General features: G+C 50.5%; 1 protein-coding gene and 1 pseudogene across 13 annotated transcripts; both read right to left on the reverse strand.

Moving 5' to 3' along the window:
* Positions 1–3,053: 3,053 nt before the first annotated feature.
* On the reverse strand, positions 3,054–16,695 carry Pif1 (PIF1 5'-to-3' DNA helicase). 13 transcript variants are annotated; one of them, XM_063256961.1, is made up of 13 exons: positions 16,636–16,695; positions 15,378–15,944; positions 14,678–14,810; positions 14,462–14,587; positions 14,088–14,241; positions 13,887–14,001; positions 13,688–13,794; positions 12,938–13,077; positions 12,617–12,723; positions 11,905–11,992; positions 11,643–11,788; positions 10,859–11,050; positions 3,054–4,068 (listed from the first exon to the last, which is right to left on the reverse strand). In XM_063256961.1, the coding sequence occupies exons 2-13, from the start codon at positions 15,924–15,926 to the stop codon at positions 3,901–3,903; spliced, it is 2,025 nt and encodes a 674-aa protein (XP_063113031.1). In that variant the 5' UTR covers positions 15,927–15,944; positions 16,636–16,695; the 3' UTR covers positions 3,054–3,900. The 13 variants fall into 13 exon arrangements, 7 of the variants coding, with proteins under 7 accessions (XP_063113031.1, XP_063113034.1, XP_063113035.1 ...); XR_010050057.1 differs by having other exon boundaries at positions 3,930–4,068; positions 11,633–11,788; XR_010050054.1 differs by lacking the exon at positions 3,054–4,068 and adding an exon at positions 5,964–6,195 and having other exon boundaries at positions 11,633–11,788.
* On the reverse strand, positions 4,154–6,055 carry LOC111754625 (nuclease EXOG, mitochondrial-like; annotated as a pseudogene).
* Positions 16,696–18,248: the final 1,553 nt, after the last annotated feature.

Below are 18,248 nucleotides of genomic sequence, written 5' to 3' on the forward strand. Positions count from 1 at the left end.
CAATTGTATTATAACTAACGATATAGGCAATTCTATTAGAGATAGCGGGAGGCATTATGGTAACCATTGTTGATCACCTTGTATCATGTTTTTACACTATCTATTATGTCCACCCTTTTGACTTGACCGATTCTGTTCTGTTATGTCACATTTGGTTTTACTCTCTTCCAAAAAAGTAATAAGAACCGTGGGAGCAGTGAAACCCAAAATGTGTAATAGTCATGGTACAAAAGAGAGGAAAAGAAAGTGCTCTAAACTATATAACTGCATGTATATTTAAGTGTATAAGATAGAAAATGATATCACAGAGTTTTATTGGATCATTGAACAGAACTGTTTGCAGTATCATTGATGGAATGTCCACTTTACAAGCTTTAATTTTGTGACTTGAACAATTATTTCTAGGATGACAATATGTAATCCATTAACTAGTGATTTCCTACTGTTCATTTTTTTTTCTGTAAATCTGTATAACTTGTACCCTTTCTCTGCTTTTTTTTTCTTTTCTCCTTAAATAAAAAAAAAAAAAAGAAAAAAAAATTTAAAAAAAAAAAAAAAAAAAAAAAGAAGAAGCTACCTGACTCTGATATGTTCGCCATCATCGGCTTAGGGTGTGGGAGTTAGGAAGAAGTGGGTCCTTATGCATCTTGCTTTTGTTAAATAGAGTCAAAATAGTGATTATTGCCTACGACTTTTAGTATTCTCCTCAGTGGTTGGATGAAATTTCCATGGGGCTGGTAGAAACCAGCACTCTTCCCAGCCCTGGCTGAAGTCCACAACTGTTCTGTGTTATCCTTTCCAGTGCTTCTTGCCCTGCCCCCTGCTTGTCTCTCAGCATGCAGGTCTTCCCATTGGGTTTTCTACCCTGAAAACTTTTACTCACTGGGGTCCTGCACCAACCAACAGAACCGGACGCTGGGCCAGAGCCAGAGCTGAGCTTCCATGGGGGCCCTGTGCCTTCCTGACCCTTCAGGCTTCTCCCTCAGCCCAGGCCAACTCCAGAGTGTGACCTGTGACAGCCAAGAGAACACACAGGTCTTGGGTTCAAACCCCACCTCCACAAAACAAAGCGAGACGCCCATGTGAACAGTCACAGAATGAGAGGCCAGCTTTGCCAAGTGGAAAGTGTGGTGTTGATGGACACATTCTGCTAGGCATTGAGAAGCTCCTATCCTAACCCTCTACTCTGTGTGTGTCTGTGCTAGTTACTGGAGATTGAACCCAGGGCCTTTGCATTGAACTATATCATTAGTTTTCTATTTTGAGACAAGGTCTTGCTAAGTTCCCCAGGCTGGACTTGCTTTTGATTCTCCTGCCTCAGCCTCCTTCTGAGCTGAGATTACAGGTGTGTGCCACTGTTCTGTGCCAACCTTTTTATCTTTTATTTTTAATCTACTATTATTATTATTTTGGCTTTTTTTTTTTTTTTTTTTTTTTTTTTTTTTTTATCGGTACCAGGGATCGAACTCACGACTGCCTGCTTGCAAGGCAGGCGCTTATGCCGCTGAGCTAAATCCCCAGCCCCTATTTTGGCATTTTTGAGCTAGGGTCTTGCTATGCAGTTCAGGCTGCCCTAGGCCTAGGGTAGCAAGCCTAGGCCAGCCTCGAACTCACAACAATCTTCCTGCCTCAGCTTCCTGAGTGCTACAATTACAGGTGTGCACCATGATGCCCAGCTCTCATCTTTTATTCTGAGATAGGGTTTTGCTAAATTCCTCTAGCAGGGCCCAAATTTGGAATCTTCCTGATTCAGTCACCCAAGCATTAGGATTATAAGTATGTGCTACTGTGCCCACACCTCTACTTTTGAGAGAGAAGAAGCAGATTTAAATGAAATCTGTGTAGACTGCTTACTTAGCACTGTGCTCAGGCCTTTGTTTTTGTTATGGCCACAAACCATCTGCCCTCCTCTGGCCAACAACCTGTGTTTAGCCTTCACAGCACTTCTCTAGCCCCTCAGCTGGGCCGCTGGATCTGTCTGCCTTCCGTAAGAGCCGCAGCTCCCAGCTAGGGGGTGGCTCAGTGGTACAGCAGCTGTTCACAAGATGCACGGCCCTGGGTATGGGAAGGAAAAGAAACAAACTTTTTTTGGTTTGTTTTTGAACAGGATCTCACTATGGAGCTCTGGCTGACCTTGAACACAGCAATCACCCTGCCTCAGCTTCCTCAGTGCTGGGCTTACAGCTGTGCATCACATTAATTTTTTCAGGATGCATTTACAAGGTGTTAGGTTTTGACCTAGGTCTCTTCCATACATCATTTGATCATCCTGTCGTACCATGAAACAGGCATCACTGTGTCTATTCCATAAATGCGGAGACTGAGGCAGGTGACTCCCCGCTGCCCCAGGCTTCTGTAGGTAGTGAGTGGTTGAAGCAGAAAGCAGACCTCAAAATGAAAGTTGCTTTGCTCTGCTGTGCAGTTCAGGCTAGTCTTGAACTCACTTCGTAGACCAGGCTGATCTCAAACTGGTGATCCTTCTGCTTCAGCCCATTTCTGGGATTACAGGCATGTACCACCACACATGGCCAGGATGGAAGTCTCTTGTTTTCTTTTTTTGTGTGTGTGGTATTGGGGATTGAACTCACGACCTCACACTTGCCAGGCAGGTACTTATGCCGCTGAGCTAAATCCCCAGCCCCTCAGCAGCTTTCTTACCCAAGGAACTTAATAAGCCTGGACCCAGCAGACCCATCCCTTACTTTTTTACTGTAAGTCTGTACTTTAGTGTAATAGTACCCAGCTATGTATCTCAGTACGTTCCCTGAGGGATACGGGAAGCAATCTGTATTTATCCATTTGGTATGACAAATAGCAAGGAATATGCATATGTGCAAAAGTGCAAAACACAATTTTTCCCCACCTTATGCTCCTTCTAACTGGTTTTGTGTATGTTTACCCAAGCATCACAGAAGGTCCAGTAGACCCATTCCACACCAGAATTTATGTTTTAAAAAAAAATTTCCTTTTGGTTTTTCTGGTAGAAGTAGCCCAGTGCAGATTTGCAAGTTTTGGAGGAGGTCAAAAGTGAATTATCAGATTATTCATGCGTGTATGATGAAATGATTTATTATGGTAAAATATATATTTTTATTAAGACATGGATTGATGTACAGACACAGGAAAGGCAGACCACCTTGATTCAGATAAAGAAGAAAACAGCTTTGTGAGTACATATTTGACTAATTAGAATATTGTGAAACAGCCATACAACCAAATAGAAAGATTCAATGTTAGAATCAGGTCCAAATATATAATGAGGGTTTTGACAGAATGCCAGCACTGCTATTCATTTCTGTTTTTCTTTTGTGGAACTGGGGATCAAAATCACGACCTCACACTTGCCAGGCAGGCGCTTATGCCATTGAGCTAAATCCCTGGCCGTAGCACTGCTGTTCAATGTTGGAAATTGTAACAGATGAAATGCTAAAAGATGCTATGAGATATACAAAGGCTGAATGCAAGTCAAATATTTTTATGCACCAGTAACCATATTAAAAAATGTGTCATGACATCTCAGTAGCTGAACAGAGAGCATTCATAGGTCTGCTGTAGGTAGCATGGATTTCTCATGGTGATTGCAGGAATGTAAAAGACTTTGAAAAGCAATGGGTCAAAATATGGCATAAAAATGTATGGGTTTGTAGATGCAAGGACCTACTATGCTTTCAATTTAGACATTTATACTGGAGCTTGGCCATCAGGTCCTTATTCATGTAGTAGTAGTAAACAATGTTATGAATAGACTTGTTGTTCCCGATTCCCAAACTAATTAGAATGCTGTCATGGTTTATGTCAGTGGTCTCCAAGCCTCATGCAATTATGGACTTGATCAAATCTAGCATTGGTGATTGGTTCATTGTGTAGTGCTCAGATTGGTGGTGTAAGTGCTACACCCACCTAGTAGTGGAGCCAGGATACAATGTAACAGCAATGTAATGATGGGAAGAAGGTGTGTCTTGCTGTCTTACCAGTTTGCACCTTGCTGTTTGCAGCTGGCCGTGAATGGCAGCTGCCAGGCCACCCCTGTGTTGGAGCCAGCTGAGTATGGACTGAAATCTCCCAGAACTGTAAGAGAAAAACATTTCCTTCTCTAACTTCAGACGTCAGGTATTTTGTCTCAGCAACAAGTAAAAAAAGTAACTAAGACAAATGTGATGCTGGACAATTGATTTACCAGTTTCCAATCAATGTTACATTTGCTGACAGACCACAAGTTAGCCAGCAGGAGAACAAAGCAGAAATTTCACATGCAGTTTCAATTGTACAGTATAATCTTTGTATCTCAGAAAGAGCTAACATTGGCCTTCTCTAAGGCAAAGAAAAGCAAAGTGGTACTGCTGATGTCATTGCTTGCTTGCTTTTATTTTATCAAAGACACTTTAGGATTTGAGGCAAACAAGTAAAACAGTGTCTTTCTTCATACCATTCATCCAGAGTGACATAAATGCAGTGCCATCTTGGTGACATAGTCTTCCTGTTAACTTGACACAAAATCAGCTCTCCATCTGCAGACTGACTGCTTCCTTACTAATTAGTCCCTGTTGTGGTTTGTGTCTAGGTGGTCCCCAAGCCCCATGTAGTCATGGAGGCGACTGACTCTAGCATTTGTGATTGTTGTGTAGGGCTGAGATTGGAGGTGTGAGTGTTGCACCTGCAAAGCAGTGCTGACATACAATGTAAGGGCGAGAAGAAGTCATGTTTTCTCTCTTTGCCCTATTAGCTCTTACCACTTGCAGCCATCATGAACAGCTGTCCCTTAGCTATGCCATCCTGCCTTGGAGCCAGCTGAGTATGGACTGAAACCTCCAAAAAACTAAGAAATAAACCTTTCCTTCCTTCATGTTGGGCATCAGGTATTTTGTCTTAGCAATGAGAGAAAAGACAGTCCCCAGCTAAAACATAATAATACTGACAAAATAATTGTAATCATTCATTGGTCAGAGGGAATTTTAGTCTTAAATGTAGGATTCCATCATTTTTTTCAAGCAAAGCCACTAAAACACATGAGCCTGAAGAGGGCATGCCTGCTTCCTTACAGCCCAGCATTTGTCTTCTGAGGTAACAGGATGGCTGTCTTGTCTGGGTTCTGTTCTAGTCCTTATCTTTGAGTTCTTCTTGTTTCTTCTCACAGAAACTCAGGAAGTAGTCATCTGGCTAAATCCCTGCATTCTTCAAAATTTCCATGGCTTTTTCCAACTTGTGCCATGAATGGACTCCCCAACCTTTCTTGTGTCCAGGTACAGAGTAAATTCCTGGAAATCCAGGAGCTTTCAGGTGCCCACTATGCAGGCATTCCTGATACTGCTAGCTGTGTCCAACTGCGGGGAAAACACCAGTCCCGAGGACCCCTTGAGGTCCTGGAGGCTCACTTGGAATTCAGTTAACTGTGGCTGGAAGCCCATGGCTTCACTGGGTACCAAGAAGGCCTCCAGTGTGGCTGCAGTTCAGTGGGTGCTGGGCTTCTGCAAGCCGGGATCGCACCTCTCTGTCAGTTCACCACAGAACATTACTATTCTGTTGCAGAATCCAGAAATATTATCAAAATTCTAAAGTATGGTATTAGAAAAGTACAAAGGTTTCAGCCATGGCTTTATTTGAGTTTGTTATTTCCCACTGGAGCTAAGTGTCCTCATGACCGGCCACTCCTAACATGGTCCCCGTTGAAGGTTGAATGCCCTGTTGAATGGTGGAGGGATACTAAGGTAGGGCTTGAATTTACCATGTTTCCTGGAGGCGTTACCCACGATCTTGCTTTTCAATATATGCTCGAGAACCTGTCTAGGCAGCTGCTTTGATCATAAGACAAGTGTAACATCTGGTCCCTGTGCTGGTTAAAGGGAATCCAAATTATCCCAAGACAGCCTTTTCCTCCAATCTCGTGGTTTAAAGCTGAAGGTGGGGACAAATGCAGTGTTAGCTCAAGTTTTTCGAGAGATCATCGTTCGCAGACCTCCTCTAAGCCCTGGTACTGAAGCACTGGGCTGTGCACCTCCAGCTCCCCGGCAATCAACGCCACCTCTGTGTCCTGATTCTGGAAGAACTTCAGGGCCATTGACCGGCTTCCCGTGGTGCCCACTGCAGCCCCGGCCACAAAGCCACTCAGAAAATGCAAGGAGCCTCTGAGGCAGGAAACAAAACTCCTGGCAGCCGTCACCCTCGAGGAACTGGTTGGCCTCTCCTAAACATCTGTGGCTGAAATAGTTTTAAAGTTTACAGAGCAAATAACAAGTGCCAAATATCACAGAGAAATTTTCTTAAAGGACTGGGCCTGGAGCTCCTAAGAGATCCTTCGCAGCAGAGGAAAAACAAAATGTTTCTGTCCAGGGAAATATGGAAAAAAATTATGGAGCATATTGGTAAGCTGGCCAGTGCATCCCAAAGACCTGGACAGCAGGAAAACAAATCACCCATACGATCAGAGTGTGCCAGGAGTGTGTTCTGCATTAGATTTAATATATCAGAAGAGAGTTGATGTTAAAGATTTTGATGCTTTTTTTAATAAACAGTATTAAAAATTCAGTATTTTATTTTTGTGACATTTTTCCTGGTTAACTTATTATTAATTAATAAGTTATCAATAGAAATTTTCTAAAGGATAAATAGATAAGTATAGGGTTCTGGGGATTTAGCTCAGCAGATCAAGTGCTGCCAGGTAACCATGAGTTTGATCCCAGGGACCAATAAATAAATAAATCAATAAGTAAACGTAGGTCTGCATGCCCTTGGTGGCAGCATTAGTCTTATACCCCAACTTTAGCTGGGAGTCCGCCCAGGTCTAACTTTAATTTAAGAGTCGGTTGTGACAGCTGGACGTGGTGGTACGCCCTTGTAATCTCCAGCACTCAGGAGGCTGAGGCAGGAGGATTCCTGCAAGGTCAGGGCCAGCCTGAGCTCCATAGTGAGTTCAAAGCCAGGCTGAACTATCCAGGGAGACCCTGTCTCAAAAAAAAAGTGGGCTGTAGGAGGGAGCCAGGCATGGTGTGCACTCCTCCTGCTTGGGAGGCTGAGGCATGTATCAGGCCAGCCTTAGATAAGCAGCAAGACCCTGTGCAAAAAAAAAAAAAAAAAAAAAGTCAGCAGTGAGGATGTTTCTGGAGGCCAAAGATAATCCTGTGTGAAAACCACAGCCCCCAGAGAAGGAATGGGGCGTGATGGGACTTGAAACATAACCCCTGCTCCCACACCCCAGCATTTCCCAAGATGACCCCACTGTGTACCTGGGGGTACACAAGATGGACCCGGGGTAAAGGGGGCTCTGAGGGAGCCATGGATGCTTCCACACCTCAGGAGATGGCCTGGCCCATGTGTGGGACAGGGTGGTTTTTGGGTTTTTGGTTTCTTGTGTAAGCCTGACTTGAACTCATGGTCTCCATGGAACTCATGGAGATCCTCTTGCCTCAGCCTCCTGAATGCTGGGACTATAAGCATGTGCCACTGTGCTGCTGCGTAGGAGCCAGCATTTGGACATAGGAATCTGGCCCAGGGCTTTGGCCAGCTTTGAAAAGCCCCAGAACCCTGTGCCAGCCTGCAGTTCTGAGCCACTGCCTCTCTCCATCAGGTGGGGCAGTCTCCTGCCTGGCTAATGAGACACCCGTGAACACTGGAACACACTTCACCCAGGAGCCTAGAACCGGGTACCTCTGCCTCCAGGCTTGGCCTAATGATCCGTGGGTGTCACCTAGTGGTCACCGATGGCTGGTGCTTGGGAAGCCAGAAGAAAAATAACAACCCCAGAAAGGGTGTGAGCTGTGACCAGCCGCCCCCTGCTGTCCCAGAAAGGAGTGCGCTCCAGTGGTGGGGGTGGGGGTGGGGGTAAATATTCCCCACCCTTCGCAGCACCTGACAGTTCTCTTTTATCATTTTATGAAAAAAATTCTTTTTGGTATTAGAGATCGGAGCAACCAACAGGGCCTCGTGTGTGCCAGCAAGCACTGACACAGAGCTAATTTTTGGAGCCAAGCACGGTGCACACCTCTGATCCCAGCACTAGGAGGCTGAGGCAGGAGAATCATCAAGTTTGAGGCCTGCTGCGGCTACACAGGGACAGGGTCTCACTTTGTAGTTCCAGCTGATGTTGATCTCAATGCAAGTCTCCTCCTTCAGCCTTCCTCAGTAATGGGATAGAGACAGGGTCTCACTTAAGTTGCCCAGGCTGGGCTTGATTTATGATAGACTGCCTCAGCCTCTCAAGAGTGCTGCAATTACAGGTTGTACCACCAAGCTCAGCCTCAGGATTGTCTAAGGTTGTGCCCTGGCTCATCACCAAGCCACCCAGTGGGCCTCAAACTCGGTGACCCTCCTGCTTCAGCTTCCCCAGTGCTGCTCGCACTGTCTCTCCCTTGAGTGTAGACCAGCAAGGCTGTGTGCCATAGCTCCAGCCTGGGGCTGTGCTCCATGTTTGTCTCCAGCTCCTGCAGTCCTGTGGTGGGGAGTAGAGAGACAGGAAATCCTGAGAAGAGAAAGGGACTCTGGCAGGTGTGAATCCCCTAACTACACCTTTCCTTTCATTCCCCACTGTCCGCCTGTGAGGCTCCACATCCATGCTGAGTAGGGACACAGGGCACACACCTGTAATCCCAGCACTTGGGAGACTGAGGCAGGAGGATCGCTGGGAGTTCAAGGATAGGCTGACCTGTACAGTAAAACGGACAAAGACCAAAAAAAAGGGGGTGGGGAGCTGGGTGTGTGGCTCGTGATGGTAGTCCTGGGGTTGATCCCCACCCAGTGCTGGGGGGAAAAAAAACCCAAAAAGATAGAAGCCACACCAGCCCTCCTGCCTCAGCCTCATGAGTTCTGGGATTACAGGCCTGTGCCACCAAACTGTGTGTGTGTGTGTGTGTGTGTGTGTGTGTGTGTTTGTTGGGTAATGCGATCTGATCCCAGGCCTTTGCACTGAGCTACAGCCCTAGCCTTTTTAATAGCTTTTTAATTAGCTTTAACGCAGGGTTTCACTAAGTCACTGAGCTGTTCAGATTGGGCTCAAACTTGGGAACCTCCAGCCTCAGCCTCCACACCTGCTCCCTCTGCGCCATGATGGCACAATCCAGCTCTTGCCAGTAGCTGCAGCACTGTGCAGGGACAGAGGTCAGCCAGCCACACACCTGTCTGCAGGGCTGGGCTGAGGGACAAGACAGCAAGGTCAGTGTCCAAGTGGAAGCAGAGGTCCTGGTGATGCGGCTGCCGCAAGCTCTACCAGTGCTCCTCACCCTGGTTTAATCCGTTTCCCAGTCTGGCTTCCTGGTTTTCGTGTCAGTTCTGGTTCCCTATTATCTTCTTTTGCTGTCACTTAATCTGAGTCAGCTTCTCCCACTTCCTTGAAGACACCCAACGATACAGAGCTATTAGAAAATTTAGAGCCCGCTCTCTGTGAGTCTCCCTGTGTAGCCCAGGCTAGCCTCAAACCTACAGGCTCCTCTTGCCTCAGCTTCCCGAGTGACAGGAGTGTAGGCATGCTCCAATAGGCTGTGAGCTCGCCCTGTAATGTGAGCATGCGCACGGAGAGGGTAGGGAAGGAAGGCCGCCAGGGGCTGGTCCTCATAGGGTGCACAAGTTTATTTATCCCAAATAAATACAGCATGAAAACATCCATTTCAGTGCTTCAAACACTGGCCCCCATACACACACTAAAAACAAAACCCTGCACCTGTCACAGCGTGTGCGCCTGCGCAGCATTCGGTTGTCCTATGCCAACCCTCACCCGGGTGGCACCCAAGTTCCACTGTCTTCTGGCCCCTTCCAAGGTTTTGATAGTTTGTTCCCCATGGGTTTCTAGACGCTGGTGGCTTGGTCCCAAGGTGGCAGTTTGAGATGGAGACTAGTGGAGGACAATGAAATCAAGGGGTCTGCCATGAGTGGACGGGCTCCCGCTGGATTGGTTGTTCTACAGTGAACCAGGACCCTGTTATGTCTTCCTTCATTTTTGCAGTACTGGGGACTGAACCAGGGCCTTTCAACTGAGCTATATCCCCAGCCCTTTTTAAAACTTGGAGACAGGGTCTCACCAATCATTAAGATGTCCAGGCTAAGAATGGACTCCTGGATCCTCCTGGCTCAGCCTCCCAAGCCCTGGGATTACAGGTGTGCACCACCACACCCAGCTTGTCTCGTGTTCCCTGTTCTGCATCCTGTACCCTACTCGCATGCGCCTCTGCCCTATGTGCCAGATGCTGTGAGGTCCCACAAGTGCCAAACAGGTTTAGGCCTCATGCTCTTGCCCTTCAAGAATGTGCACTAAGTAAACCTCTTTTATTTGTATCATCCATGCCCTCTGGTGTTTTGTTATAGTAATGGAAAACTCACAAACACAGCCCTCTGCAGGAGAGGCTGCCAATCTCGAAGCAGCTATCTTTAGAGCTTATGCCCTCTACAGTCTGGACAGGGACCCACAGCACCTCACAGCTCTGCGTCCAGCCTTTGCACACAGCTGTTTCTCTGTGCCAGGTATCAGCCCAACAACATTCCCAGTGGGCACAGACAGGGTGAATTCTGAGCCCAGGAGGGAGAAATGATGGGCCCAGCTGGGCACTTGGTGCAGCACTGTGCCCCTGCCCTGATGCCCCTGAGGAATGGAGAAAGTTCACTGGGTCCCCCCAGTTATTCCCTAGGGGGCAAGTGGCTCCTTTTGCAGTGGGGACTCAGCGGTTCGGATCTGTGTTCTCCTGGTTGGAGCTTGGCTCCTCCTCCTCTGGGAACTCCTGGATCAAAGTCAGAAAGCCTGGTCACACTTGTGCAGTCTTCAGGGCCTCTGCTTGGAGCTGCATCTATCCTGTGGCCTCCACCCTCAGGGGCCAGCAGGGAGCACTGCTATCCCGGGCCTCCCGCCCTTGGGCCCATCCCTGGGTGACCCCCCTCTTACCAGACTGATACCCCTGGCCTGCCGCAGGGTGGCACAGAAGCGCAGCGCTCGGGCATCACAGCGGACCACCAAAGGGTCAAAGTCCAGCACCCGCAGGCCTTGCAGGCTGCGGGCCCGGGAAAGGGCCACATACGCCTGCCCACTGGCAAACACCCGGCTCAGGGAGATCTCCACGCAATCCAGAGACATGCCCTGGGGGAGAGGGGACAGGGCCTGAAGCCTTCAAAGGGAATTCCCCCACATCTGAGAGCCCAATCCTTTACCAGCCCAGCCCTTGACCCTGGATCTCTTCCGTCATGGAGTTTTCAGCCCAGAGAGACCCCCTACAGCAGACAGGTCTAAATACAAAGGGGCTGAAGCAAGATACCAGGGGTGGGTGGATGGATTGCAAATTACAGGCCAGCCAAGGCCACCTGACTACAAGTAAGGCCCTGTATCAAAAAAACAACAGTGCCTGTAATCCCAGCAGTTGAGAACCTTAGGCAGGAGGATCACTGAGAGTTCCAGGGCATTCTTGGCTACAAAGGGAGACTGTCTCAAAACTCCAAAAAGGAAAGAAATACAGAAAGAAAAAAGGAAGGGAGGGAAAGAAAGAGGAGATAGGCGTGGCCTGGAATTCCAGCACCTTGGAGGTGAGACACCCCCCCCCCCCACCAAACTTGGGAGAAAAAGCAAGTGAGGGGAAGACTGGATTATCTGAGGCAGGGAGTGGCGGGCTCGGAACTTCCCCACAACACCCCTGCAACCCATCCAGGCTCCTGCCATGTCCCCCACCTGGTGCTACCTGACTCTTGTGGATGGACAATGCCCAGGCCAGCTGGAGGGGCAGCTGCTGCCGGGTAAGAACCTGGCTCCCGGTGGCCTGCACAGTCCAGCGGTCCGTGTGGATGATCTCGGTGACCCCGCACAGGAAGCGCACCTGGGGCAGCCCTGGGGAAGGGGGGATGGTGCCACCTCAGCCCTGACCCATGGCACCATTATGGGAGGCAGGAGCTTCAGGGTGACCCTGCTGCAACCTGGCCAGTGTACCTGTCTTACTCACTCACCTCTGCCTTCTGCCTCGAACCCCACCACCACGCCTCGGGCACCATTCACCAGGCCACGAGACACTGCCAGGTTCTTCACCAGCATCACCTGTCAGGGGAGCAGAGTGGAATGGGGCGGGGGGGCTTCTGACCCTGCTCATCCTTACCCTCTGCAGGGAAGGCTGAGGGCCAGGACTGTCACAGAGGGGAATCGAGTCACAATCTATAGCTCTCCCAGAACTCCCTCTCGTGTCACAGGAAATGGCCTTTGCTGGGTGTGCCTTGGAAGCAGGTGGCAAAGCCAGAAAGGTGACCTGCATCACAGGGCTTTGAAATGTCAGACCTAAATTGGGCGTGGTGGCACTTGAGAGGCTGAGGCAGGTGGATCACTGTTAATTGGAAGCCACCCTGGGTTACATACTGAGTTCAAGGCCAGCCTGAACTACAAGGCGAGACCCTGCCTCCAAAAACTGAAAGAGAAAGAAAACCTTAAGAGGGGATCCCTTGTTCCTACCACACTCACCCCTTGGGTAACTTCTGGACCCTGAGCAAAGTCTCCATCATGGGAGGAGCATAATTCATCCTATTTATTTTGATACTGAGGCTTGAATTTGCAGTCCTCCTGCCTCAGCCTCCCAGAGTGCTGGGATCAGCACTCCTTGTTTTAGTGAAAAGGCGCAGAGCTGGATGGGGAAAAAGGCTGCTTCCAGGGCCAGCTCTGCCTGCGACTCACCTGTGCGCCCAGCTTCAGCTGCAGGAGCTGGCTCACAGGACACTGGGCGTCCAGGGTCTGCGCTAGCTCGGGGTGGCTGTCCAGAGCCTTGAAGCTGTGCACCTCGCCTAGAAACAGAGTGGGGAAACACTGAGGCTGCTTGGACTTCCCAAATCACGGGTCAGCACTGCACCTCCTCTTAGGGTCTCGATTACATCTGCAGACCCAACATCAGTGGTGGACACAGAGGCTGACAGCCTGGCTACGTTGTGGCCCCCTGGCCAGGTTGCCAGGGTGGGGGGTAGGTGGGTAAGGGGAAGCTGGCCCTGGCTCCCTGCTCACCTGGCAGTTCCTGCAGCTGCCTCTCGTTGGTTAGTGCCACGTCATCCTGGTGGGTGCAGAGTCTCGTGGCCACAATGCCATCTCGTCCCACCTTGTGGGCAGCGGTTGCCCTGAGCTGTTGGGTCACCTCATCTGAGCACCTGTGGGGCTGGGTTGTCAGGGTGGAGCTCACTGAACTCCGGGGACAGCAGGGGATACCAGCAGGGTTTCCCAAGTAGCTGGCTCAGGGGCTGGGAAAGAGCAACAGACACAGATGTACTGTTCCAGGCTGGCCTTGAACTTGCAGTGATCCTGATCAATTTACAGTGATCCTCCTGCCTCAGCCTCCCAAGTGCATGGGATTACAGATGTGCCACCATGTCTGGCTAAGATTTTAACTCAGACCCAGGTTCAAATCTCAGTGTGGCCACGACTTCAGGTAGTCATGGTGCCTCTTTGACCCCCACTTTCTACATCTTTGAACTGGGGGTACTAACAGTTCTCAACTCCTTCCTGTGTGTCCTTCTGCCCATCCTTCTTCCCCCATATAACCTACTTGATGTTGCCCTGTGCTGTGTGACAGAGACCCAAACCTGAGGGAGGCTGGATCCCAGGGACATCTTTGGAGCCAGGAAGTTCTTCACTACCCTGAGTCTTCTAGTGCCCAGGGACCCTCCCCCACTCCACCAAGTCTTCCCTTCCCTGAGCCCTGTGCTCCCCTTGTGCCACACCAGAATCCTCCCTGGGGTCCCTTCTGAGCTCCAGCTGTACCTGCCCACTCTCACAGCCTGCAGCAGGGAGATGAAGGTGGGGTCTGCCTGCCTCCACACCTCAGTCAGCTCCAGGCTCACTGGCACACACCTCCTCCAGCTCCTGGCCTGGCAGGGACAGGGATCAGGGATCAGGGATCAGGGATCAGGGAACGGCACAGAATGCTGGAGTGGGGGAGCCGGGCTGGGGTGAGCGGTACCTGGAAGCAGAAGCGAGGTGGCTGGGAGCCCTTGGTAACTGGGGGCAGCTGCAGAAAGTCCCCACAGATGATAAGCTGGATGCCCCCGAACGGCTTCTGCTGCTGCCGTACAGCTCTGTGGGGAGCAGGAGCTTGGGGACCATTCCTCCTGGGGGATCCCAGATGCCAGCCTCCGGCGCTGCCCTCCCGGGGCCCACTTACCTGGCCACAGCCTCCAGCTTATCAAAGAGATCAGCTTCCACCATGGAGATCTCGTCAATGACCAGCCGCTGGCAGCTCAACCAGCGCTGCCGCACGCCTGGCCGCTGGGCCAGAGCCACGCACTGGGCCAGGGGAGCCTGGCCGGAGCCAATGCCTGTGAGTGACACCATTCAACCCAGTGTGCTGCCAACCCTGACCTCTCCCCTCCCTCCCACAGGCCTGGATTATTTTTTTTATTTCTTTGGAGACAGGGTGTGGCTACGTAGCACAGGCGGCCTCAGCCTCCCCAGTGCTGGGATTACAAGTGTGCACCATGCCCAGCTACTTCTTCCTCTTGCCTTAACCTCAGCTCAAGCCCCAGGTCTCTGACTCACCTGCAAAGGCGTGGAGGGTGGTGCCCCCAATGTGGCAGGCTGCTATCCCTGTGCTGGCAGTGGCCACAGTGCCCGTGGGAGGCAATGAGCCCAGGATGCGCTTCAGCAGATAGGACTTCCCAGTCCCTGGGCCGGGGGCAAAGTCAAGGTTGCCTGTGCCTCTGCCCCAACCTGCACACCCCACACCCTACACCCCCAGCCCCACTTGCCCCCTACCTGCACTTCCGGTGAAGAAGACACTCTGGCCTTTCAGGACATGCCCCAGCACAGCGGCCTGCTCCTCTGACAGCTGTGGTTTGCTGTGGGGCAGGCTCAGCTTCTTCACCGGCAGAGGCCATCCTGAGGCTCCCTGGTCGGGGAGGCTGTAATCAGAGCCTCCTGGCTGCAGCTCAGCCCTGGAAGCCCTCTGTCTGTGCTCTCTGTCTGCATTCTTCCCTGGGCAGCTGCCTGGTTCACCTGGAGACACTACCAGCGCCTGCTGGGGTCCAGGTGTATGCTTGGATCCTGAAGACCCACTGGGTGGGTCTGGATCCTTGTTCAGCTCCCTTCCCTGGGAGCCTTGATCTTTAGGGCCCTGTCATCCAACTTTCCTTCTCATTTCTCTTCCTGTCACAAGCCTGTCTTTTGGCGGGTGTGGTTGTGCAAATCAGTATCCCTGCACTCAGGAGGCTAAAGCAGGAGGATCGCAAGTTTGAACCTAACCTGGGCTTTATAGAGCCTCCAGACCCTCATTTCCTCTTCTCCCTTGGCAGTCTCAGGGATTATAAAAGGAGAAGGAAGCACAGGCCACTCCTATGTCCCTGTCACACAGATGTCCCGTGGCATCTCGGCACCACTGGGCTCTCTCTGGCTTCTTCCATCTTTGGGGATGGAGGGCGGGCGCGTCCACCTCAATGGCGTCCCCTTCCGCCCTCACCTTGCTGGCCTTGCCAGGGGCGGTCTGTTCCACCGGCTGCTTTTTGGGAGCGAGTGTGGCGGCCACACGCTGCAGCTCCTCAGGCTGCACCGGGCTGAGGGAGATGAAGTCGCCGGGCCGTGGGCCGAGCAGCTGCGCACGCGCAGAAACAGGCGCGGGCCCGGGGGCAGCGGCCAGTTTGAGGCGCAGCGTGCGCAGGAAGCGGCGCAGGCGCTCTGGAGGGCAGTCGGAGAGCAGCAGCTGCGTGGCGCCCGGCCGCGGGGCGCCGGGGTCGGGGAGCCGCAGCGCGCTGCGCCCGGCCGCGGCGAAGCGCGTGAAGAGGCGCGCCGCCCGTAGGGGGAAGCAACGCGATCGCGCTGCGGGGCCGGGCGCGCGCAGCCGCAGAACCAGTTCGCGGCGTTCGTTGCGGCCCAGGCTCAGTTCCGCGCCGCGCAGGGCCTGGCGCCTCCGCGGCTGCCCCCCCGGGCTCAGCTCCTCTACGGCCACGCGGCACCGCAGCTCTGTGTCCTCGCGTTCCGCCGCCGCCGCCTCCTCGCTGCCTTCGAGCATCACCAGAGCCTCCGACGCCTGCAAAGAAACCCGAGTGCCTAGAATCACAGCACTCTCTTGCCGAAGCAGGATGATTTCAAGCTCGAGTTTAGGTTGGGCAACTTAAAGATTTTGAGAAACCTTCTCTCAAAATAAAAAAATAAAAAAGGATTGGGGATGTAGCTTCGTGCAGAGGCCCTGGACTCCACTCCCGTTCAAACAAAACAAAACCTCTAATAATGTCTCTGGCTACACAAAATGTTTGCAGAGCGGTGAATGGACTGTGGCAAATGCACCAGGAGTTGAGGCGTCTCAGTGGTCCGGCCACATTAGAATGGAGGTCTCTGTATTTAGGAAAAAAGCTTACTTCAAGAGACCCGGGATCAGATCGGACTGATCGGGGTTCCCTCCCCAGCAGGTTAGGGAAGGAAACTGACAAGATAAGCCACGCGGTCCATGGTACGTTCAGTGGCCTCTGTATGGCCAGGCAGGTGTCATTGTTGCAGAAGTGCAAACGGAGGCGAGGCGAGCCCAGTCGCTATCTGTCAGCCCATGGGCAGAGAGTGTCACGGTCAGTGTGGCTTGGACACGCTAGCCCTTCCCTCCTCCAAGTGATTTGGGAATCCGAGAAAAGCCGAGTCCCGGAGTCGGGGTCTCCCTTACCAGTCAGGACCCTCCAGGTGGGGGTCCCTGTCTCCGCTTCCCACCCAGGACTCTGACTGACACTTACTTGCCGGCGCTCCAATGAATATGGCAACCAGATCTGGTGGGCAAGCGAAAAGTAACTAGAAATTTTCAAATACTAGGGAGAGAAAAATCACCCTATCACTGGCTGGATCTTTAAAATTCGCAGCCAATCAGAGGCGGGGGCGTGTCCGTGTGTGCCTTTTATTGGCTCAAAGCAGAAGAGTTTGGGTTGTACCAATTACACCCTGAAGGAGGGAGGTTTATGGTGCTGCTGCGGAGCGAAACACAACACACCTCATCTAGATGAATGGGCGAGGTGGAAAGGCATCGCGGACCCAGTGTAGGGTCTTCTGCCTTTCTCAACCAGTTGAGACCAAAGACTAAGAAACTGTAAGACCAGAAAGGGATTGGGAAGCAAGTGAGTTCTTGTCTCCAGCACCACCTCCCCTATATACACTGGGAATTGAACTCAGGGCGCTACCTTGCACCTATGACTATACTGAAAGGCATTGAACCCCGAGGTGGTGGCACACACCTGTGATTTCAGCACTCCGGAGGCTGAGGCAGAAAGATCGCCTTGGGTTCAAGGCTAACCTGCACTACATAGCGAGACCCTGTTTCAATAACGAACAAAAAAATAAATGCCATTGAATAGCGTGCTTTGAATGATTACATCGTACAGTTAGTGAATTAAACACCTTTTTTTTTTTGTACCAGGAATCAAACGACCTGGCGCTTGCCGGGCTAGCCCTTAGGCCGCTGAGGTAAATCCCCGACTGTGAATTAAATCTCAATTAAATGTTTTTCTCTTTCAGTACTGGGGATTAAACCCAAGCTACATGCCCTGACCTTTTTATTTTTTGAGACCGATCTCTCCAAATTATTAAACTGACCAGTCAGGGATCAAATTTGCAATCCTCCTGCCTTAGCTTCACAGAGTTTTGGAATTACAAGTGTGCATCATCACGTTGGACTTCTTTGTCTTTCACCTATACCACCATCATACCATCATTCTACAGCTAATATCCTCTGTATTTATTACACCTTCACCCATCAACCCATCTTTGTATCATGCATTTCAAAATTGGTGATATCAATATATTTCTCTTCTTTTTTTTTTTTTTTTTGGACTGGGAATTGAACTCAAGAGTTTTACCCTCTGCTACTGAGCTACATCTCCAGCCATTCCTCCTCCCATTTACATTTTATATTGAGACAGGGTTTCCTAAGTTGCCCAGGATATCAAACTGAATCCTCCTGCCTCAGCCACCTATAGCTGAGATTACATGCATCCTCATGCTCAACAGTGCATTTCATTTATGGTACTGTAGCATGTATCACATTAAATAGAGCTTTTGTTTACTTTTTATGTTGTTTTTGTTTTGGTACTGGAATCTGGACTTAAGACCTTGTACTTGCCAGGCCAGCACTGTGCCACTGAGCCATATTCTTGGCCCTGTGTTTACTTTTTAAATACAAACTTTACACAGAGTGAAATGCACAAATCTTAGGTATCTCCAAGGGATTTTGACAAATTCATATACCTGTGCTGCCCAAACCTCCATCAAAATACAGAACCATGCTATTTGATTTAGTTATATCTGGCTATTTTACTTTGTGTTTTGTTTTGTTTGAGATAGGGTCTCTGTTTATAGT

The sequence above is a fragment of the Cavia porcellus genome, unplaced genomic scaffold (genome assembly GCF_034190915.1).
Source record: "Cavia porcellus strain 051 isolate PalLab524CR breed Dunkin Hartley unplaced genomic scaffold, mCavPor4.1 scaffold_10, whole genome shotgun sequence".
Classification (NCBI taxonomy): Eukaryota; Metazoa; Chordata; class Mammalia; order Rodentia; family Caviidae; genus Cavia; species Cavia porcellus.